This window comes from Zootoca vivipara, chromosome 3, assembly GCF_965207765.1.
Source record: "Zootoca vivipara chromosome 3, rZooViv2.hap1.1, whole genome shotgun sequence".
Lineage (NCBI taxonomy): Eukaryota > Metazoa > Chordata > Lepidosauria > Squamata > Lacertidae > Zootoca > Zootoca vivipara.
In genome coordinates this window covers 44,991,618-45,015,664 of record NC_142586.1, presented here as the reverse complement: position 1 = coordinate 45,015,664, position 24,047 = coordinate 44,991,618, and the positions used below count along the sequence as shown (strand labels likewise).

The 24,047-nt window shown below is 39.5% G+C and overlaps 1 protein-coding gene across 2 annotated transcripts in view; it reads left to right on the top strand.

The window, feature by feature from the left end:
* ASCC3 (activating signal cointegrator 1 complex subunit 3) overlaps window positions 1–24,047 on the top strand; it is a 202,937-nt gene that overhangs the window by 59,744 nt on the left and 119,146 nt on the right. For both annotated transcript variants that reach the window (XM_035109325.3, XM_088665994.1), the window contains 3 exons: window positions 3,824–3,988; window positions 10,289–10,465; window positions 12,921–12,992. In XM_035109325.3, the coding sequence (XP_034965216.2) occupies window positions 3,824–3,988; window positions 10,289–10,465; window positions 12,921–12,992 (414 nt within the window). The remainder of the gene's footprint in view (window positions 1–3,823; window positions 3,989–10,288; window positions 10,466–12,920; window positions 12,993–24,047) is intronic.

The window sequence follows — 24,047 nt, the reverse complement described above, 5'->3', positions numbered from 1 at the left end:
TTTTCTCAGGCAAGTCAGTCTAAAAGTTAACATCATTGGAAACCACATTTTCTACTGCATTAAACTTCCGCATTTAATAGGGAAGGGTCAAAGTTCGGTGACGGAGCACATGCTCCCTGGTCCAGTCTCTGCGGGTAAGGCTAGGAAAAGTGCTTTGAAATCTGGATGACCTGCTGCTAATCAGTTAAACAAAACTCAGATAAATTGACCGGTGGTCTGACTCTGTATAAGACAGCTTCCTACGCTCTATGTTAAGCCTCCTTGAGCATCATTTGGTGAAAAGGTGGGATATAAATTTAACAAACAAATAATCTGGTGGAATAATCTAGTAGTTGGGAACATTTGTTTCTCCTCTACATATTCTGCAATATATGAATCTTGTAGGGTGTTTGAAAGTCCCTTCAAAGTATCCCTGGAATCCAACCATAGCCAAAGTGCAAATACAGCAATAGCTCTAAGAATCTTATGCCTCTAATAAGTTGTTATCTGCCTTAGCAAGATTGTTAGCTATTGTTAGGGTAGATTGTTAGCTGGCTTGGCCATAAGGCCAGTGACAGTACTTTCAGTGAGGTTCGTTTGGATAAAGAGGGGTGTGCCTGGAAAGTGGACAAAAGCAGAATATTTCTGCCTCTATTTCCACAGATAGAGTGTTGCAGCATCTATAAACGTTCCATTAGATTGCACTGTGAGCCTTAGCATAGGCATAGAGATTTATTAGCTGTCTTCTTTTTAAAAAACAAAATATGCTGGTTCTGTTTTGTATACATTCATTTAGATCAGCCTACACATTTAAAAGAGAACATAGGGCAACTCCAACTGGTTTCCTTAGATTTATTTATTTCTTAAATTTGTATTTGTATTTATTTGTCTATACCTCCCTTTTATCCAAGGATCACAAGGCAGGTTACAATATAAAACAAAAAAGACATAACACAGTAACAAACAAAACAATAACCACCACCACCTTTAGCAGTATAAAGGTAAAAGTAGTATAGGTATAGTATAGCATTTAGTAGTATAGGTGACTGTGCACTTGCATATGCTTGTGTGTGAAGAAAGATACCCATGGCATTTTACAGGATCATGGATGAAAAGTTTACACACATTACACTTTTCAAACAACATTTAGACTTAGCTGATTGTACTAAAGGTTGTTTTAGCCATCATCCTTAAAATTTGACCATGTTTAAATAACCCCCCAGTTGTATCAGTAAATACATTAGATGCTGAGGTTTCAGTAGACTGAGACTGAAATATTTGTATAATTGTGTGTGCGCGCACCTGTGTGCAAGCATACACACACCAACTTCATTAGAAGTTGAACTTTCAGGGCATCCATTCACATTGGTTGGCAGATGACAACAACAAAAACAAAAAAGCAGTACCAACTTAATAGAGTCTTTTACCACAAAATATGTGATGCTTATAATAATAGTAATAATTTATTATTTATACCCTGCCCATCTGGCTGGGTTCCCCCAGCCACTCTGGGCAGCTTCCAACCGAATATTAAAAACAGTACCGCATCAAACATTAAAAACTTCCCTAAACAGGGCCACCTTCAGCTTAGTAGCTTAGATAATTTTTCTTTAAAAGTTAGCTAGTTACATAAGGGAAGCTATTAATGACTACTAACAACAGGTAGTGAAGAATACAGTGTCCATTTTCAGATTCACTATGCTGACTAGCAAAACAGTTATATCAGGCCCTTCCTCCCAAAGGAGCCCAGGGCAGCAAATAAAAACATCTCACCATTGGCAATTCTGGAAGTTATATTCCAAAGCATGTGGAGAGCACCTGGTTGGGGAAGATATTGCTTTTATAAAGGCCACATTGGTATTTAACCAGTAGGCACCATTTTCAAGTGTAGGAAGAAAAATGCAGTCATTAATTGGCTAATAAACAAAAGCTCATATTTTTCCGCTTTAAGTTACATGAGAATTTGCCTCCTTTTTTTAACATCTAAAGCTGCACCTTCTGTATAGTAGTTGAAGCATGATTAGAATTGTTCCCATTTATAAGGTAGTTATTGAATTTAAAGTTATATAGGAAGTCCTGCTTTAATGGGTATCAGTTGGCTTTTCTAGTTACAGAATGAGGAAGGTAATGTTTTTTTCATGTCCTTGAAACCTCAGATTTATTATTTCCAGGCTGGTGATTTATCACTTCTACTACAGGGATGCAAATATACAACAGATAACTTCTCTCAAATCTCAGCAATAAGTGCCAGGCAGTGAACATCCAGGAAGTTACTCTGAATTTCTGGTGGACATGATTAATCCTGCAGTGTTAGTACAGAAATGGTGGCATATTTAAAGAGGTTCATGGATACAGTCATCCTTTTAGCTACACACACTGCCTAGTAAGCTTTATTCAGGTGTAGTCCTTGCGTGGCAAAATATATCGGATGGTAGGAGGAAATTTCCTGATTAAGTGATGAAGGTTTGTTGGCCTTAATGTCCTCTGGGGACTTGCCAGTCTACCAGCCACAGCCTTGACTCCTAGATTCCCTACCGAATGGTACATAGGGATTTCCAGTGCTATGCTAAGGCCAGCTGAGCAGGTCAGTGCATGATGCGTCAGTGAGAGAAGTCCCAGGTGCACAACTTTCTCGGGGAATGGTGCTGCTGTTCTTTTTAGATGAGAAATAAGCTGGGTGCACCTAAGATGTGTCTGAGAGATCTCGGCCGTTTTTATGTTAGTTGGGGCTGTGGTCTTTTAGAACTGCATTGTTTGAGAGGGGATGTCTAATCAGATTAAAATCTACTTCCCTTCCAAACCTACCAAGAACCTGGCCTCAGAATGATAGTGTTGCCACACTTTGCTTGGGATATCTGCCTCTTACACATCTGCAAAGTTCTTCTTATATGTGAAGGAAGCGCTTTTGAACAGTGTTCGGAACTCCCATTGTTCTAGGCACATTTTGCGACAGGGAATTTCATTAGGGTGAGCAGTTTCTAAGCTCTGGATGCAGTACTGTACTGCACCTAAGATTTCAGATTAGAACTGCAAAATGGAAGGAAAGGGTGGTCTTTTTCTGCCTCCCCACTTCCAGTCACTCTCTTAAGGCTGGAGAAGAGACCCTCTTAAGAATATTAGGGGGGTGAGCAGGGTCAGAACTAGACCATGTGAAAAATGAACATGATATTTTAGATGCAGTTCATTGATTTTCATCTTATTAAAAAGTGCGCCTAGTCATTCCGTTGTTGCCCCCATAACCTAGGTTTAAGGTGCCATTTAGCGCCTAGCCTTTATATCTCAGTTTCTAACACTGCTTTTGAATAACTCAGAAGTTTTAGCTGAAGTTTTAGGGCATGGAACAGGATCAGTAAGAGGTATGGCCTGGGGAGAGGCCTAGAGGGCAGAATTCAGTCTCCACGCCTTAAGTTGGAAACTTAAGGCGTGGAGACTGAATTCTGCCTTCTAGGCCTCTCCCCTGGCCATACCTCTTACTGACCCTGCTCCATGCCCTCCTTGAATTCTTTTTCCTGGCTAGAATGTGTCCTTGGATTGTGTTGATGATACTTCTTATGTGCTTGAATGGAGGTAGGTATGGGTGTCCTGTATGTATGGCCTCAATACAGCCTACTGTACAAAGGTAAGAACCACATTGGATAGCTCAGAATGAGATCAGAGGAAAGTGGTTTGAGTCCAGTGTGCTTTGTAACACAAAATGGCAGTGGAATTCTGCTCTGGCAAGAATAAGCTTGACTTCATTGGTTTACAAACTTGTTATTAGCCATTTCTTTTTGTTTGTTTTGGTTTTTTTAATCAGCAAAAAATAAATAAATTAAAATGTGTCTGCTCCTTTTGTCTTTGTCAGATGCTTGTGACCACTCCAGAGAAATGGGATGTTGTGACAAGGAAGAGTGTTGGAGATGTAGCCCTCTCCCAACTTGTGAAGCTCCTTATTCTTGATGAAGTGCACCTTCTACATGAAGATAGAGGACCTGTGCTGGAAAGTTTAGTGGCACGCACCTTACGTCAGGTATGTGCAAAACCCTTTTTCGAGCAGCCAAATTAAACATTAGAATGAACATGGAGAAGTCAAATAATTCTAGTTGGTTCCTTCATTGTGCCTAAGCTGCCTCCAGATCATGTAGCTGTCAATTAAGGCTGCTGCGAAAGACAACAGAGAGGGGAAAGGATGAAAATGTGTTAATCTGGAAACTTTCTGTTTTGCTAACATGACTAAAATAAGGAATAATTCAAAATATAGCAAAAAATTCCTAAAATAAGACACACTAAGTATTTTTATTGAATTGTTATACAAATACAAATGAAACAAAGTGTAAAAACATTTCAATTGAATACAAAAAAAGAAGAGTAAAGAAAGGGGGAAGAGAAGACCAAAAGAAGCAAAAAAAGATCCCTGTTACAAATTGGGGGGGGGGGCGTGGTGTTGGGAGTGTTCAGGAGAAGAAGAGAGGGGATCAAGCCCCATTGTGCAGGGCTTCCGCAGAATCCTGTCTGTAGTTTCAGTTCTGTGATTTCATATTTGAAATTGAACAGTTCTTGACACATGGAACCCTCAGAAAGTGTTGAGTACTCTTATGATATTTAAACATTGGTTAAGAAACATTAATGCCATTATACACTAAATATAACACAGGTGTGAAAATGAAATCCTCTGGTCGAAGGAGATGTTAGCTAAAGTGGTGCTTAAAATTTTCAGCAATTCTTTGTTCAAATATTGGAAGAGTGGCAATACTCAAGGGTGTTTTTTCTTCTTCTTTTGCATTCGACTGTGAATTAGAGCAGTATATAAGATGGTTGTTGAGGGTTGGAGGATAGCTGTCTTTTTGATGTGCTTTGCTGAGCTCAGATTTTGGTCCCTTCAACTCAGGGGTCAAGTTACATATCTCGCAGGGTAAAAGCTGATGTGACCTTAGCTAAAAGGGTATAAAACACGATTGCACATTATGCACTTTGTGAATTCTAAAGGTTCCTTTTACAAGATATTTAAATTGAATTGACAAAACTTTTTTTAGTGGAAAAAGGCTTTGAGCTTTGCTCATATGCTGTGGATACAACATCAAAAGACTCTTCTGAAACTAATTGTAGCTTTGATGTTTAAAATTGTGCATTCCTGAAAATAACAGGGATGTAAGATGAAAATGCTTAAATGTTTAAAATAGAAAAAAGTTAAACAGAAAAACCATGCAGTTCAGTAATATCTACTTAGCAAATTAGTGCACTTTAAATTTCTAAGTTTCTGGTCATCATTTGGCTGGTGCATTGATGACTACCTTTTCTGACATAGACATTTTGTCTAAATTAGTGATGGCAAAAGTCTCCCACTACCCACCCCCACCCCCCACTTCTCAGTTTGAAATTGGCTTCTTTTTTCTAAGCTCTATTGGAGTAGTCTGAGAGAGAAACTCAGCATTTTTTGTGAGCTCTGTCCAGGTCTGCAATAAGAACAAAGGAGTTCCACATCAGCCCCCTGTACCCCACACCAATTCCCTAATCTTACCCTTGTGAAAGGGGAAAGATTTGTGGTGGTAGGGGGCTAAGCAGCAACGGTGGAAACGGAAGCCTTCCTCTCTCAGACATTTAGCTCTTCCCTTCCATTGCTTCGATTTTGTTAAGGCAGCTAACGCTTCTGATTATAGAATCATAGAATATATTTTGAAGCCCCATAGGTTCACTTTTTTGGTAGGGTTTTCTATTCTCTAAATAGGCATCTGCACCACTGTCCCTTTGTTACGCTGCTTCTCTTTTTGACTTCTCCTGCGTTCTCCCTCATTAGTGGTGGGTTGCTGCTGTTCATTGCATTACCCATTCAGCGATCAATTTGTCAAAGCCAGAAGGTGTCTCTGGACGCTGACCCCATAAGAAACCCAGAAGCGGTGGTGTGCTCATTGAAATAGGACATTCAATTTGTATTAATTTCAGTGCAAATGCTGAAAACCCTTGGTGTGGAATCCAATCATTCCATCAGTGCAATGATTTCTGCTGCAGCAATGGAATGTTTTTACCTCCTTGTCCCCCACCCTAAGTCTTTTCTACCGTATGTGTTCCCTGAACTCTCTGGGGCAGGTTTGGGGAGGGCATGGTGGGAAAGTCCTACTGAACACATGGAAATCCTTGGGCTGATGGGACACATTAGTAGAATACTGCCCATGCTCTCTAGACATATTCTAGTCCTGCCTCTGTCTATCATTCTTGGCCTTTTACTTAAACAATCTATGACCTTTTAAACTGGGGGGTATTGTTTTTGTTGTTATGGGTATGTATTTTTGTGTTTTTCTATTGTAAACTGCCCTGTGTTCTTTGGGTGAAGGGCAATATAGAAATTTAATTTCATTAAAATAATTAATTAATAAAATAAAAACGCAGAACTTTTGCTTGGTTGAATGTGTGTTAGAATTCTCTTGCATTCTATCTAGCATTTACAGGAACATGTGTTATGGTACACTCAAAGAAATTTGATTGTGTTTTTTTAACTGTTTATCCATCACAGAATACTGCAGAGTTACAAGGCTCTGAGTGTTGTCTTAGTGGGTTTCCCCTCTATTGTTTGATTTAAGACTACTATTAATAGAGGCTCAGGAGGCCAGAGTACTTTAAACACCAGAATTCATTTGTTAGAATTAACTCATGTTTAGCATTACTCAGTTGGGTAGTTGCCTAGTAACAAATGCATTTTTGTTCTGAATAGTTAAGGCACATATGCTTTCAAGTTGGTTTTTGTGCATAACTTCTATGCTAATCATTATTGCGGTTTTGTACCTTTACATTGTTGCACTTAAGGATGGATACATAATTAAACCCTGAATATTTAGCCATAATTGTAGAAATGCCTGCTTGCATAGGCCCATAACAGTCTGTGAGATGGAATTTGGTGCTCAGATATGACCCTCTGACTCCCACTGTTGTTGTTGTTGTTGTTGTTGTTGTTGTTGTTGTTGTTGTTGTTGTTTGTCTTGAATAAAGGTATTTAGCATGGTGTTTCCTGATAGAGGCTTAATGTTAGTAAATACTGCTGTTGTAGGACTTGAATCTCTATGTCTTCCAAAATTACAGTCCTCCACCCTAGCTGTCAATCTCCATTCACTTACTGGGCGGGAGGGGGGAGTTCTGGTGTGTTCTTTCAATGTCAGGAATGCAAAAAAAAAAAAATTGGAAGCTTGGCTGAGGGGTAAACACTGGGAAGAAGGACTGTAGGGGAAAAGTGGCAGATAGGAAATGGGCTAAGCACTGCCTCTCTCTTGCAAAAATCTCTTCCCACTGCTGCAATGCAAAGGAGAAACAGGATGGGGAGTTTAGAAATGGGCCTTGACTAGGTAACATGGATTTCAGGCCAGTGTGTGTAGCCAGAGACTGGATCAGGCTACCCGCCAAGCAGTTTTTTCTGACGCTCCCCAATTTTGCTGAATGCTGCAAAAAGAAAGACATGGTATTGAGGTAGTTCAGCTCTGATAGGAGTGCTAATTGGCTCTTCACTGGTCATCAGATTGATCATTTGGTGAGTGGAAAGGGGACATGATTGGAAAGTGGGGAGCTCTTTGTCCTGTGTATATGTGTGCCCAAGAGTGTTGAGTGCAAGTATGTTGGGCTTTCTCCCACCACTGGAAGGTAAGATTTGCTATACTCACAAAATCCAAAGTAAATATTTTCAGGCAGAAAACATTACCACGCAGACTTTTAGTATATTTTAATTAAAAATAAGCTTTCATAGCAATGCTAAAAGCATAACCTGATGGTGTTAATCGTCAGTTTGATAATTTGTCATTCTAATACATCATTAAAAAGTTCAATTTTCAGTGAGTTTTGTTGTCTGTCTCTGTATGCTCTTAAGAAAACTTGGGTCATAAAAGCTGTTGACCATATCTTCTGGAACCATATCTTCTGGTGGTGGTGCATCTTCTCACCGGCCACTAAACACATCCCGCCCCTTTTTGCAGCTTTAGAAATCTTTGCTGCAATTAGCTAAATGGTAATTCCCTTAAAATAACTCAATGGTAGTATATTTGCATCATGAGGGATTAAAGTATTCAACCGTGTCTCCAATTAATCTCATAATCTCTCTTCAGAATTCTTCCACTCCTAGTCATAGTAAATTCAGTATCAATGGCATGGTATTGCAGCTATAATCAAATGTTAAATTTTTAGTACTGTACATTTCAATCTATGTGGCATCTAAAGCTGCTGGAGTTGAACCTTAAAAGTGTTGTTTAATATTTGAACTTATTATCTTTATCGAAAATGCCTTTCTAACTTTTTTTAATGTCACATGCAGTGCAATGGTGCCATTTTAAGACATGCAGAGAGCCACTTTGAACAGTCCATATTACTGTATGGTACTGATCTCCCCTTCAAACTACTTGCAGTAAGATTAGGTGTCACTGAAAAACATTTTGGAAAGAACCATAAAAACTGCCTACACCCTTCTTTTCTTTTTCATGCACTAGTTTCAGTAATTGCAAAAATTATACGGTTCCCATATTTCCTCACACTGTTACAGTTACCTGTCAATTAGATACACCTATAAATCATGACAGGATTGCTCTTTGACTCAAATCCGTTTCGGTGTTACCATCATAATGTGGAACAGCGTTGCCTTCAGACTACTTGGTGTACAAATTAAATTGCTTTTTAAAAAAATGAAAAACAAGTCCTTGTTGGTTCTTTGCCTCTCTTTGTTTGTCTGTCTGTCTACTTCTCTACTTCTTTTACAGCAGTTCAAAGGGGCTTGCATCAAATTTAAAAACAAAACAATAAGCACAAGAACAGCACACCTATACAGATTTAAAACAGATAGAAAAAGGTTTCTCCCTTGAAAGAAATACGTAAGTTAGGTGCCTGGAGTAAACTGACAACCACAGAAAAGGTTGGAAAGACTTCTATGGTACCTTATCAACACCTGTTAGAAGACATGCAGCAGCATTCTGTACCAGGTGAAATTTCAAAACTGTCTTGGGAGGCGGGGAGCCGTGTGCAAAGTGCATTGTAGTAATCAAGCCTGAGAGATCCAGAACCACGGATCCATCTGATCCGTCTGAAAGGGAAATGCCCCCTTACTAGCCAAAGACAGAAGAAGACACTGCTAGCAACAATTTGTACAGACAACTTAGGAATCAATGTTGGATCTAGGAATATCCTCCAGGCCCTTTCCTTATTGTATCACAGGGATACAATCACTCACAGGCAGACCTCTCCCTCTCCAGACCACAGCCGTTCCTCCTCTTCCTCCTCACCTCTTTTTTTGTTTTGTTTTCTGGATTCAGTTTTAAGGTATTCTTCCCCCATCCATTTGACCACAGTCTTCAAACACTGGCTCAGGAAACAGCTTCAGTAAAGGTACATAGAGGTTAAACCAGTCAATACCAAGTTTCCATAAAATTCTGACCTCACTCAAGTGAATATCAGAATTAATGGATTTGAACATGAACTGAGAAAATCCTTGCTCTGCTTTATAAATTTAATGCTGCTAGGTTCTTTAACATCATCAACTTTGTTCAGCTTCTTTTTGTTCTGAACTTCATGTGCTTTGAAGATCTTACTGCAAGTGTTCTCTGTCTGAAGCATACACACTTCAGGAACAGTTCTTAGTGCCACGGTTTAAGAGCACATTCTATAGATAAGTGCTGGGTCTACTGCAAGGTCTGTCAGGACCTACTGCAGATGTCTGAGTGATGTGGCTTGTTTGTTCATTCTGGTCATTTATTAGTTGCTTTTCAGAGCTAAGATTTCACAAAGTGACCCTCAGAGAGAAATGTTGCGATAGAACCACAGGCAGAGCTGGCGCAGACAAGTAGCTACATGAGAGATAATGAAGTACTGTAGATCACAAAAATTCTTATAAGCGAAGACTATAGTAAAAAGATGCATTTTTAAAGCCTCATTTAATGCCAGAACTGAACTGATTTGCAGTATGTCTGATTTGAACTGATTTGCAGTATGTCTAGAGCTTTCTGACTCACAGTTGTTTAACCATGGAAGCAACTTGGCTTTGGCTTTCAAAGTTGAGTTGATCTAAATCAGAAGTGGGTTTTTTGAGAAAGGACTACAAGTTCTGCTCAGGTTCTGACCACAACAACACACCCTCAAATCTTCTTTTTTAAATGTGTCTCTAATTGCTGGGCCTTGGGGGTTTTGTTAGAAAAAGGGGGGGGACTCCTGCTGTACTACACATTGAGCAAAATATTAGTATCCACTCACACATATTTACCAGTATATATTTATGTGGAAATTATTTTTATATTTTATTAGGGTGATATTAACTCTAGACTTTAATAAAAAATGTGCTAATTTAATGACATTTTCTTTTCTTTTTTTACAGGTTGAATCTACCCAAAGCATGATTAGGATCTTGGGCCTTTCAGCCACTTTACCTAATTACCTTGATGTTGCTACATTTCTGCATGTTAATCCCTATATTGGACTGTTTTATTTTGATGGTCGTTTTCGGCCTGTTCCACTTGGACAGACATTTCTTGGTATCAAGACAACTAACAAGGTAGAGTTTTGCTATAAAATATTTGGAATGAGATGTTGAGACAACCATTCTTAGGAACATGTTCAAGTAGTATTTCCCCATATATCTGTAGTAGTCACAATCCTTCTCATATTATCATCCCTTTGTCTCTCCCTTCCTTGTAATACCTTCTTCAGCATTAGCTTTAGATTGACTACTACTTTGAGGTCAGGATCTTATTAAATTTTTGTTTGGTTTACAAAACTCTACAAAATGCCCTGTATGTTTCACGGACATGTAAATAAATAATATCCAGTATGTTAGCATGTGTATATTGTTCAAAGTGATTCACGTATGTTATCTTGGCAATCCTTATGACAAACCTACAAGGTCCCTATCTATCAAATGGGGATCTACAGTTTGCCATAAGGCAACAGAGTGAATCTTTTGCTGAGTTGAGATTTGAATTTGGAACATAGCCTCAGTTTTAATTGCACAATAGAACTTCTGACTAAAGTTGCGTAGGAATAAACTATTAGTCACTGTGCAACACTCATTACAGGGGAGATGTGTGAATTTCTGCTTCAGACTTTACCCAGCAACACAGTAATTATGATAAATAAATACATGTAAGCATGGGAATTGCTTTGGAGTTCTCTTTTCAGTTCTCCTGTTTGATTCCTATGTGTTCCTGCATAATACTACAGCAGCACAGTATTGCTGATGTTGGAAGAAATATCCAGCGACACTTTTTCCTTGGAATATTGTTGTTTCTCTTCATTAAGTTTGCATTTGAGAGTTGGATTTGAGACTTCTTTGCCTTGCTCAATAGTGTCAAATTCCCTTCTCTCCTTCATGATTACATTTTGCCATGATAACAGAGATGGCAGTTTGCATTTCATTTCTTTGCTAGTGAGTTATTTATTCACTTTAGTCAACTACCCTTTTAGTAATGATGTCCTATGGACAGAGTGTCAGCTATGACTATGAATTCCCCGGCTTCATTTTAAGCTGTTGCTGCCTTCATGATTGAATTAGGTCCCCCTTGGAACTCAGGTAGAGCTAGCTGTGTTGCAGTGTGATCAGGAATTATGCTACTCTCCAATTATTAATATAAATAGAGAGTTAATATCAGATTACTTCTCTGAAGCTGTCTTTTATCAATGTTAAGGCATAAGAGTCAAGAGGCACAAGGGGTTCTATAGTGCAAAATGCTTGTGAAATTAAAGTTCAGGTTTATCCAGGTAAGTTGATGGCTTCCCCCCCATCCTCTCCTTTCATTCAGAAGGAACATCCAGAGACAGCACAAGTGACTATTCAGATAGCAGTAGTTTTTTCTCTGGAGAGGATAAGGAGTCTGAATAAGGATAGACTGATAGAATCATATTTTTGGAAGGTACCACAAGCTTCTGCTGTGCAGGAATCTTTTGCCCAATGTGAGGCTCGAACCCACAATCCTGAGATTAACAGTCCCATGCTCTATGTCCGTGTGGCACTGAACATGTTCACACATCACGCTTCGCCTCAGCCTGTCAATTTAGTATGTAATGCTTTACACATTTACTTGGTTGTAAGTCTCATTGACTTCTAGCTTACTTCTGAGAAAACATGTATAGGATTGCTCTGTTAAGTCTTCTTTTACCTCACCTCTGCAAATGATGCAAATTGCAGCTTTGCATCAGTTGATTGGTTTAACAGCAACCAGACTGCTAAGGCAGTCTGTTAACCATGAAGCTGCAAATCTTGAATATTTATTCCGTGATCCTATAGGGCAGTGGTCTTCAACCCCCGGGCCACGGACCGGTACTGGTCCGTGGATCAATTGGTACCGGGTCGCCCAAGAAACATTTGAATACAATTAAATTAAAATTATTAAATCAAAACAATCTAAATAAAATATAAACAATCAATGTCCCCCCCCCTCAGCGGGCCGTGGTAAAATTATCAAACGTCGACTGGTCCGCGGCAATAAAAAGGTTGGGGAGCACTGCTATAGGGCACCTGTTTGTTCAGTAGTGGTGTACAGCTGGTGAAGCTGGTTTTGTCCATTTTAAAAATGGGCTCCATTTGATATTATAAGTACAAAAGGTTGCCACTGGCCTTGCATTCTAGTAGGACTTTGGAACTCACTGAAATTGTGGTGTCATTCTGATGACTTCAGAATGTTTCAAATGCAGCTAATGACCTGGAAATAGTGACTAGGAAATCTTCACACTACACAGATCAAGGCAAGCTGCAGACCTGATCTAGTTTGAGGAACAGAACTTCTCTAAGAAGAAATGTTTTTAAGTTATTGGTGTTAATATCTGTACCTCGTTGTTTCCACGGCATCTCAATGAAAGAAAAATATGTAACAATATAATAAAAGTATGGCTTCATCAAGCATTAGTAAAACATCATAAATTTTTAAAATTATGCCACGTTAAAGTTGGTAGCATCGGAATACTGTCTTTTACATTTTGATACTACAATAAAGCATTTGTGTTGTATTGCTCAGGTGCAGCAGCTGAATAATATGGATGAAGTTTGTTATGAAAATGTCTTGAAGCAAGTAACAGCTGGACATCAGGTATGCTTATTCATTGGCTTTTAAGTTAGAACCTGCTTGTGAATATCCACAAGGATTTATTCTTTGCACACATAAACACTTGGATTTCGTTCTATTCAGGAAACCAGCTGACTTGGCCTTTTTTGAGGTTTCTGGAGGCGGTGAAAAGCTTCTAAAAATGAAAGGTTTTCATGTAAGGAAGTCTGCACAATCAAATACTGCAGAATGCAAATGCAAGCACATGTAGAATTTATTTCCACTTGTCGTTTGCTATTTGCCCTTCTTCTGCTGTATAGTAACTTGAGAAAAATTACCCTGCTGTAATGAAATAATGTATTTTTCCACTGAAGTTATGCATTCATTTCATACCAGATGAAAAATTAACTGAATGCAGCCCATTTGGTTCAACGTTCTTTCATTTCAAAACAAATATCAGAATGGGTGCAAATATGTTCACTATCATTATCCTATTTATACCCCTTGGTTACTTTTTGATTATTGGTTTCTGTGGGCACTGTTTTGTTTTCCAAAAATTATTACTGTTGTTATTTATCACCTTCTGCTCAATCATCTCAAAGCAGTGCAATAAACAAGAAGCTAAAAACACAACAAACAGCAGATACACTTAAAACAAAATTAAAACAATGCAAAATAGGCATTTTTTGACAAATGGCACCCATTGATCCAGCTGGAAAAGCCTGCTGGAACAAAAAGTCCAAATAGTGGGTGCCTATTATATCTTGACAGGAATGCTATTCCATGGAACAAGGACAGCCACAGTGAAAGCCTTTTCTGAGTTGTTGGAAAGTGAGCTTCTGAGATGTTTGAAAATTGCAAGAGAAACTCACTAATAGACTGCAGTGATATATAAAATATATACAGTGGTACCTTGGTTCTTGAATGGCTTGGCTCCCAAACAAATCGGCTCCCGAATGCTGCGAAACCCAGAAGTAAGTGTTCCAGTTTGTGAACGTTTTTCGGAAGCTGAATGTGCGATGTGGTTTCCACTTGAGTGCAGGAAGCTCCTGCAGACAATCGGAAGCTGCACCTTGGTTTTCAAACAGTTTCGGGAATCGAATGGACTCCTGGAACGGTTTAAGTTCGAGAACCAAGGTACCACTGTAAGAGAGGACAGTTTTTCAAGTAACCTGGACCTGAGCTGCATAGGACCTTATATGTTAGTACCAACACCTTGAACTGCCTGGTAGCAGATTGGCCACTGGTGCAAATTCCGCAGGCAATGTTTTATTGTGGAAGTCTGCTCCCACAAGCAACCTAGTCACTATGTTCTGCACCATTTGTAGCCTCAAGACTAACCCATTGACTACATTGCAGTAATTCAAAGGCTATGCTATTATCTCATTCCAGGGTGGAAATGATGGTTACTAGTTAGGGCTGTTATTTTTTGTGCCTGGAGGCATTGTTTCAAAGAATGCTGTTGAACTACTCAACATTTGGAGTGTTCTGGGGGAGGCAGTGCAAGACAGGAGTGCCTGGCGTGCTCTGGTCCATGGGGTCACGAAGAGTCGGACACGACTAAACGACTAAACAACAACAACGGAAAATAAAATTGAGCTCTATCTACTACCACTCAGTTCTCCATAAAAATTGAAAAGAGAGGGGGGGGGGCTAGTGTGCCTATCAGATTCTGGAGCTGATGATGTGCATTCTAGGTGGGGCTTTTAGTCATTCAGCATCCATAACTACTTGAAAATATTAACAGGGCTTTAGTTGGGTCAAAAGTTGAGATGGGTCACGACTAATAAGTCTCACTGATCTTAATAGCATGGAGAGTGGATATGTACCATATATGGCACAAACACAGGATTTCCAAATGATGATTGTATACTGAGACGTTTTATAAAAAAAGAGGGGGGAGGTTTGTTGGGTGTGCTTCGAACAGAGTCTGATGTTTTTGCAGTTGTTTTTTTTTGTTTTGTTATTTTTGCTGTTAGAAGTGCCAAGCATTCTGGCAGCAAAAGATGTTGAATGATAACCCCACTTATTATTAAAGTCTGTTTTCTATAATGTACTGTATTAAAAGTGTGACATAAAACCTCTCCACCTACTACTAGTAAATCTATAATAAAGCTGCCTCTAGCTGTTTTCATACGGTGTCCTTAATACATGCTTCCTCCTTCCTCTTCTCCAAAACTGGTTTCTTTCCTAATACATGACAAGTTACCAAATCTATATTCCAAGGGCTTACAGCTACTAAGAAAGTGTTTTCCTCCTGAAATGAATTTTAATCTGTGTTTCTCCTGAATTATGTGTTTTGAATGGTTTCAGATATATGTCCAAAGAGATAGATATAGAAATAAGACCTTTATAATCTTTTCTTTTAATTCATCCTACTTGCTTTCTCTTAAAAATGCCCTACATGTAACCTAAACACTGATAAATGCTACCTTTTAGAAAACTCTATAGAATTTGACAGCTGTTCATTCAGAATTCCCTAAAGGAAAATGTGATAACTTGCCCTTTTTTAAAAGTAAGAATTGGAACTCCATTTCATCAATCGTTTGGGGACTGCGCTGATTCTTTCCTGTACTCAGAGCACGGTTCGATATTTTGATTTTTGACTGTAATACATACCCGAGGGGTAGACTTCTCACTTGTCTCCAATATAATAAAGCCATGCCATTTTAATGTAGTTAAACATGGTTTAAATATTGTGGGTACAAAATAAGGTGGATTTGTTTTATTATTTTGTGATAAATTGTACCGAGATTGTTAAAGTAGTGCATGAGTTATAATATTGAAATAATAGCTGAAGTGGCCTTATCAGACTATTAGGCCACTTGTCCCAGTATTGTCTGTTTTTACTGATGACGGCTCCTCAAGATAGTTCTGTATTACAGAAACAGAACTGTATACTAGAACTGATCAAATCAGCATTTTATCTGTTGTTCCATTACCTGTAATATGGAATGAAAAATATTAACTTCATGTAATGTAGCCAGTTACACATTGGAAACTGTAATCTTTTAAGTGAGGTAAGTGTGACTTTCTTTAATACTTAGGTGAGCAGCTTCTGTTGTAAATGGGATAAGTGCAGATGCTATTAATATATAATATTTTTTTTTAAAAAAACTTCCTAAAGATTAGTTTGATATTCAGCACTAATTATTGTTCGTTGTTGAAAGAGTTCATTTTTATTAGCAGGTAATCTTCTTTCCATTTCCTACTGTCAGATCAGGAAATAAGATTTTATTATACTGCCACAGATTTATATTTTTTTGTAAAAGAAGAAGAAAGAAAACCACAGGAATGGAGGCAGATGTAAGAGAATTAGAATTTACATCAGAAGCAAACAAAGGAATTAGAAATGTATCTTGAACATACAAGCTAAAACAACTTACATGGGTAAATGATAATTCTAGGTTCTCAAAGTTTTAGTACTTAAGTGATACTTTTCAGCCCATTCATGTTGAATAAACCAAGGATTGTGAAGATCAAACACTTTACAACAGGCATAGGCAAACTCAGCCCTCCAGATGTTTTGGGACTAGCAACTTCCATCATCCCTGACCACTGGTCCTGTTAGCTAGGGATGATGGGAGTTGTAGTCCCGAAACATCTGGAGGGCTGAGTTTGCCTGTGCCTGCTTTATAAGTTATAACACAATGTAGAGAGCTGCCTTCCTTCTCAGGGGGTGCTGAACTCCACCCTCTGTGAAAATTTCATTGGGGACCGCATACCCAGAATGGAGGCCCAAGTCAGAAGTGGGTGGAGCCATTCATTTACCCTTCCTCCTGGCACAGAAAGAGGAGAGAGAGATTTTAAAATTGCTCCCTGCACAGCAGTTAAGCTTAGGGGGGGTGGGGTGGGGAGTTTTCATTGGTGCCTACGGAAACTTTCTCTCATCATATTTGCTGGGGCGGGGGGTGGGAGGCAAGACTGAGGAGGGGGAGCCGCAATCTGAATTCAGAGCCATTGAACAGCAATTTCCCATTCCTGCTCTAATGTGTAAGAACTTACTACAGAGGTCACTAGGCCTTTTAAATCTGTGGGCAAATTTTGAATGTTGAGTGAGTGTCAAGGGTGCCCTCTGCCTGGTCATTTTTCACCCCCTCCCCAGGATCAGTCCCCTGAGAGGCAGAGTGCACATCCCTTTTCCAAAGGATCTGTGTAAAAGTGTGGTGCAGTACAATTAATCTAAGCGTTGGAAAACTTATAAAGCTGAACAAGGAAGTGAGGAAATAACTCTATGTACTTTTCAAGGGGCAAAAAGATAACCACTCACTATCTCCTGACCAAGGGGCCAATGAGTGGAGGGAAACAGAGGCTTCATGGGCACCAATGGAAGATGTCATGGTTGCCATGACACCCATGGACCCATTAATGACTCCATAAGCATTAAGCATGCATGAGACAGATTGTAGAAGTTTAATAGTGGTTCTTAGCTTTGGCTAATTGTGTTAGACATTTCCATTCAACATTTGGTTGGGGATTCCCTAGATTGAATTGTATGGAAGTCAGAAATAACTAGCCTTACTAGGACCCAAACCACCTGTGACATCAGATATGTCTTTCCCTGTAATGTGTTTGTTTTGTTTTGTTTTGTTTTGTTTTGTTTTGTTTGAAATGGAAATAGCAGCTGCTGGAAGCATACAAGGAGGGAAAGTTTAACCCTTTCCTACCCTGCTGCAGAACTGCTGAGAATCCTTCCTTTCAAAACAGCTTATTTTCATTGTGAGGAAAATTCCTTTAGGGCCTATTTGCCTCGACGCAAATAGCAACTTCAAAGAAACCATTTTCATTAGGGTTTTGGCAGAGGAGGAAAAGGTTAAAATCTCCCTCCTAACCTGCTACATAAGCTACTATTGTGTACATAGTGAGAGTTAAAAGGCAGTGAGATTCCTTTGCCTTGCTGTGTTCCAAGCCACATTTGCACACCGTTGTACACAACAGAGAGAGGGTGGGGATGTCTTCAACTCGATGCCCGTATGGTTTCCCTTCTCCAGGAGCTCCCCTTCCAATTTCTATTCAATGAAGTAGTCATCTGTGCATGCATTGTCATTCACACATGCGCAATGGCTGTCTTAAGTGTACACCTCAGCTTGACTGTGACATGAAGATGGCATAAATTTTTCTTTCAGATTGAAGCTAGTTTGAGATTGATTTTGAATTATTCTACCCCTCCCTCCATATGCTGGTCTATGACCGTGATAAAGTTGTTGTTGTTGTTGTTGTTGTTGTTGTTGTTGTTGTTGTTGTTGTTAGGAAAGGCATCAAACAGCAGTATTTCTAAAGAAATCACAGGATAGCTCTGTGTTGTGAGTAACATTGTGTGTATACCGATTCAGAAGCCCTGGAGCCAGAGTCAACAGCATACACAGTCATACTTTCACACTCCAGTTTAAAAGTGCACATTAAAGAAATTATGCATTCAATGTCATGTCTAGTAGTTCAGTTCCACTGACTTTATTTACATCTCAAATGCAGCCAAAAAAGGAATCCTATGTTGCAGGGAGGTGGGAGGAAACTTGTTCTTTGAAGATGCTCAAAGGTGGTGGTATTACTTATTTGTTGGAGGTACTTTATTTTGGTATCACCACTTCGGGTGTCTAAAAATATTAGTGTTTTATTGGCATTGGCAGAATAAGCATAGCATTATGAAGAAATAATTTGGAAGCAATGCATTTTTCCATACTCAAAACTAAGACTGGATTTATTATTACCTGCATTACTGTAGCTACTATGATTTATTAATAGTTTGTGATAGGCTTTTTGACAGCTTGATAAATTATATCCACGGGTTATCCTTTATCTACTATTCTTAGCTCCTGAAAGAACATAGCATCCTAACAAGGCACAATTTTCACATCTGCAATTCATGCTGGTTTGCTTCAGTCCCATTACTGTAATACAGGTTGTAGCGTGTGATATTCAGATGATATTGTATGTTGGTGTTCATTAATAGATGTTGCATGTGTTACTGCTATTAAATAATAAAGGACAGTGGGAGGTAGTTTTATTCTACACAGGCATGTGCTTATGACAGATGGAAAAAAATCTTTTCATGTTGATTTTTCAACTGTCGTGCTCCGCAAGACTTCGAGCTCCTCTTGGCTATTGGGAAATTAGAAGTTGGCGAATCAGCCTTTAATTTTTATCCATCTGTTCAAACTAATGAGATGTCTCGTTTGTAGGCTTCACTTTGAATTACTCAATGCAAGCGCAGTGATAGCATTCTTCCCTCAGCCCCTCCTCCTGCGTTAACTTGCCGAAAGGGCAAGATGTCTTAGTCTTGCTGTGTTTTTCCCTCTTTTATGGAAACCTTTAAAAAATAGGTGAAAAAACGCACACACAAAACCTGCATACAGAGTTGACTTGCTTTCTCGGTTGTGTTTACGAAAGCTGTAGGTTTCTAGAGCACTGCCTGCTCCCTTAATATTTCTACTAAAAATGTATTGGAACAGTTCTAATTGAAAAATCTAAATACTCAAAAGATTTTGAGTATGACATTGGATGCTGCTTTGAGTTCCCTTTCCAAATGGTTAACTGTCTCCCTCCCCCGGTGAATATTTTCCTATGCCTGCTAGTTTAATCTTTAATTATTTTTTTCTCTTGTTTGGAAAAGATGGAAGAAGAGATCCTTAGTTTCAGTTTCTTCTTTTAGGTTCCTGACAAGCATGTTACTATTGTTTTCAAATGGAAGATCAAGAGTCATCCTTCTGCCCTAGGTTAGTGTGACTAGTCTTGGGCAAAAGAGGTCAATATATTGGTGAAGTGGGGCTGAGCTAGGTAGGATCATGGAAAGCATAGGATGCTTTTTTAAATTAGCCAGCAAGACACAGGGAAGGGGGAAATGAATTTGGAGGAAAGTGTGGCATTCCTTTCCTATAACTTTCAGTGCCCATTATGCTGGCCACCACGTGTGAACTCCTTTCCACAGAAGGAAGTCAGCCAAAGCCCAACATTTAGGATATAGGTGTACATTAGGATATAGTACATTAGGTTATGGGTGATGGGGAAATGACACCGTATTTGTGAATTTAAAACAAAACAAAACAAAACCCTCCACCAGCAGGTAATGCTGAACCTGGAGTGGGAAAACTCTGATTTGATTTGATTTTGTATATTTTTCTGCCACTTTTCCAAAAACCAATCTGAACTCAACTCAAAAGCAGCTCACAATGTTAAAGTGTTATCAAATAAAAACAACACTTCCCAATACAATAAAGGAACCAGAACAATGTGATGTTGACATAATGGAGTAGGGTGGCAACATGTCCGCTTCACAGAGGAGACACTATTTGAAGGGCTCTCAGAGTACAGTCTATTTCAGGGATGGGGAACCCCAGGCCAAGATAAAAAATTCTCATTGATTGCTCTGCCCCGCTTTGTGTCTGACCCTGCTTTCCACTGGTGTGTTACTTCCAGGAGGTTGATCAGAACGGTATGTGACCTCAGGCTGTCAAATGTGGCCCACCCCACTCTATTTGAAAGGTGTCCAACCCAGATCTGTTTTAAACCCAAGAAACCATAAGAAGGAAGGGCAGAAGCTTTAAAGCTGCGCATCAGCAGCACTCAGATAGCAGAGGAACATAGGTCACTGGTCACAGTCAGCTCCACTATGATGATATAATTAATATTTACATTATTTACATAAATTTGCATCTGTACATATAAATTAGGATATACTGTACAGTTTTTATGCAAACTACTGTTCTCTTTTGTCCTCTGTTTTAGTGATGACTTTCTTTTCTTTTCTTTTGTGTCAATATGTAATTGACCACCTTATCATGGAATAAGTGTTAGTTTGTGTTACAGGAGGGGAAGAGAAGGAACAAATTTAACAGTGATCATACGTATTGAGAAGCAGAAATGTGTTATTTAGACTGTCATTTGTTGATTAACTGATAAAATCCTTCCTTGCAGTCAACAGATTTTGCATTTTTTATGGCTTGTTTTAATCATGTATGTTTAAAACAGTGCTTTTCAAAAGATGGGGCACCCCATCCCACCCAGAGGGAGATATGAAGGTTTTAGGGTAGGTGCAGATGTGTTTTTTTTTTTAAAGTACAGTATAATTTTAAAATAATTAAAATTCATAATATTTCAATCCTTTTGAAATTTTGAATAAAATAATTCAGAAAGCTAGGTTTGAAGGGAGACGTGGGATTTTCTTGTTACCTAAAAGTGGGCATGGGTTTTAAAAGGTTGAGAAGCACTATGTTAGACTTGGTGTGCTTCCCTACAAAGTAAGACTAGAATACACATTCAAAACATTAAATATATGTAAAGCATGTTGGTTCTCACATGTTTCCTGTCATATTGGGAAGAAAATTACATGCATCCATAAAACTCTTAATATAATACACTAATGCGTAATGATGCTTTAACAATAACACTGAAGCGAGAACTGCTGTTGAGAATGTCAGCCTTTAGTTACTTTGCATATTACTGCTTTTATTATAGACAGAAATTGCAGGAATGGAGAGCAGTGGCACTGCTGAGTAGTGTCTTCTGAACTAATGATTACATTTTAGTTTTGACCTGCTTGCAACTTCTTCTAATTTCACACATGGATGTTTCCTGATCTATAAACTGCAGTGCATGCACTCCTAATTTGTACGTGGTGTTTTTAAGGGATTTTTTTTTAATGCAAGAGGAGTTTAGTTTTCCATATTGTAGAACCAGCTAGCATTCTTTCGTGTCAATAAGACAGCTTGGTTTTTCAAATCACTTTGCTTCAGGAACAGTCCCAAGAAGGGGAAAGCTGCAAAAATTTGCCATGCTTTTCATTTGCAATCCTCTTTATGCATTCTTGAAACCCCCTTTCTTTCCCACACATATTATTTGTACCTGCCATCCTCACCCATACAGCTCACACACTTAAATACTCATCCTCAAAATTAATGGTGAGACCCAGGTGGCGCTGTGGGTTAAACCACAGAGTCTAGGGCTTGCTGATCAGAAGGTTGGCGGTTCGAATCCCTGCAACGGGGTGAGCTCCCGTTGCTCAGTCCCAGCTCCTGCCCACCTAGCAGTTCGAAAGCACATCAAAGTGCAAGTAGATAAATAGGGACCGCTCCGGCGGGAAGGTAAACGGTGTTTCCGTGTGCTGCTCTGGTTCGCCAGAAGCAGCTTTGTCATGCTGGCCACATGACCCGGAAGCTGTCTGCGGACAAACGCCGGCTCCCTCGGCCTATAGAGCGAGATGAGCGCCGCAACCCCAGAGTCGGACACGACTGGACCTGATGGTCAGGGGCGCCTTTACCTTTACCTTTACCACAGCATTGCCACCTCCAACGTGTTTTCACAACAACTCTCATTCCATTCTCTTTCTGGACCCTTTGCTTTGCAGCTGGTGTTCATGCGCTTGCCCCAATGCTCAAAACCATCATATTATAATGCTAGGGAAACATAATTTGTCCTTTAGGTAGGAGAGCAATAACTAGTGAGTGCTGTGTGGAATGTGGTTCCAGGTTGCTTAGCTGCATTTCCTTTAAGTTTATTCAAATGTGCATTTTCTTTTAATTTTTGTACTGTATTTATTTCAAGCCTGTCATAATATAGAGATGAATTTCTGTCTTTTACTTGACTTGGGTTTAGGAGTATTTAGGACCATTTTGAAGTCACGTTAACAATGGAATCCTTTGTGTGACTACTCAGATGTAAATCCCATTGAGTTCAATGAGATTGACTCCCATTTGTGTGTATATAGGATGCAACCTGTGGCTGCTATTTTTAAAGTGTACATTAGCTCATAGTATGTCAGCCCCAGTTTAAGTAACATTCTTCCTTCCTCTCTGAAAAGTCTGTGCTTAGTGGCATCCCCCCTTTTTTTTGCCTTATTTGGTGTAAGGGTGGGTTCCGACATTGAAGAGGAAAGCTGGAAAGTGCTGATCGGCTCTCGTCATAGCCAGCCCCTACTTGGGGTGTCACCCCAGGAAGGATGCATATCAGCAAGATTTTCCTATGTACTGTAGTGACCGTGTAATGTAGGGTGTTGAGTCTCCTGAAGGAATATGTCTAAATGCAACCTTACACAGGTAGATTTAGGTAAACTCTAGGATTTACCTTCTAGCCACTCAGTCAGTTCTGTACTGTGGGTTGGTGTTGGCATAGCCATATGTTTATAGTCGTGCTTTTCAGCAATATTTGATGTGTCTGAATGCTTTCATATGACAGAACTGTCCTATGCTACCTGCTTTTCTCTTCTTTTTTTGCAGCCTTGGGTTTGTTTGTTGTGACAAGTAGTGTAGAGGTGAGCAGAGTGGCAGATTCCTTCACCTCTCTGAGGTAATGAGGCAAAAAGCCTGAAGTAACTTGGAAGGCATGAAAGTGCTGCTCAGCTGGAAAGGGAATTGAAGTTTTCTGATGAATTTAAGGAACTTCCTCTCCGTTGGGGTAGGGGACACTTGTGGTAGGCTGTAGGCTTTGGGGGAATCCGTCACCTTAGTTGTAGACTACCTTTTATATACATCTCACTCAAGGTGTTTTGCAGTAAAGCATTAAAAAATATTAAGCATGTAAGTCTTTTTAAGGGTCCATTGCACATGAATATGAATGAATCAAATTAGTTCCTTAGAGGCCAGTTTAACCATATAACATATTTAGCACATTATGAAAATTCTAGAGGGTAGGGAATCTGTGGTCCTTCAAATATTGGATTCCCAACCACATTAAATCCTATCAACCCGACCAGTCCTGTAGACCAGCAACAGCAGGCCACAGGTTCCCCGACTCCTGATTTAAGCTATGTACCACCTGCTAAAAAAGGGACCCAGGTGGCGCTGTGGTTAAACCACTGAGCCTAGGGCTTGCTGATCAGAAGGTCAGCGGTTCGAATCCCTGGGACGGGGTGAGCTCCCATTGCTTGGTCCCAGCTCCTGCCAACCTAGCAGTTCAAAAGCACGTCAAAATGCAAGTAGATAAATAGGAACCGCTACAGCGGGAAGGTAAACGGCGTTTCCCTGCACTGCTCTGGTTCGCCAGAAGCGGCTTTGTCATGCTGGCCACATGACCTGGAAGCTGTACGCCGGCTCCCTCGGCCAATAATGCGAGATGAGCGCGCAACCCCAGAGTCGGTCACGACTGGACCTAATGGTCAGGGGTCCCTTT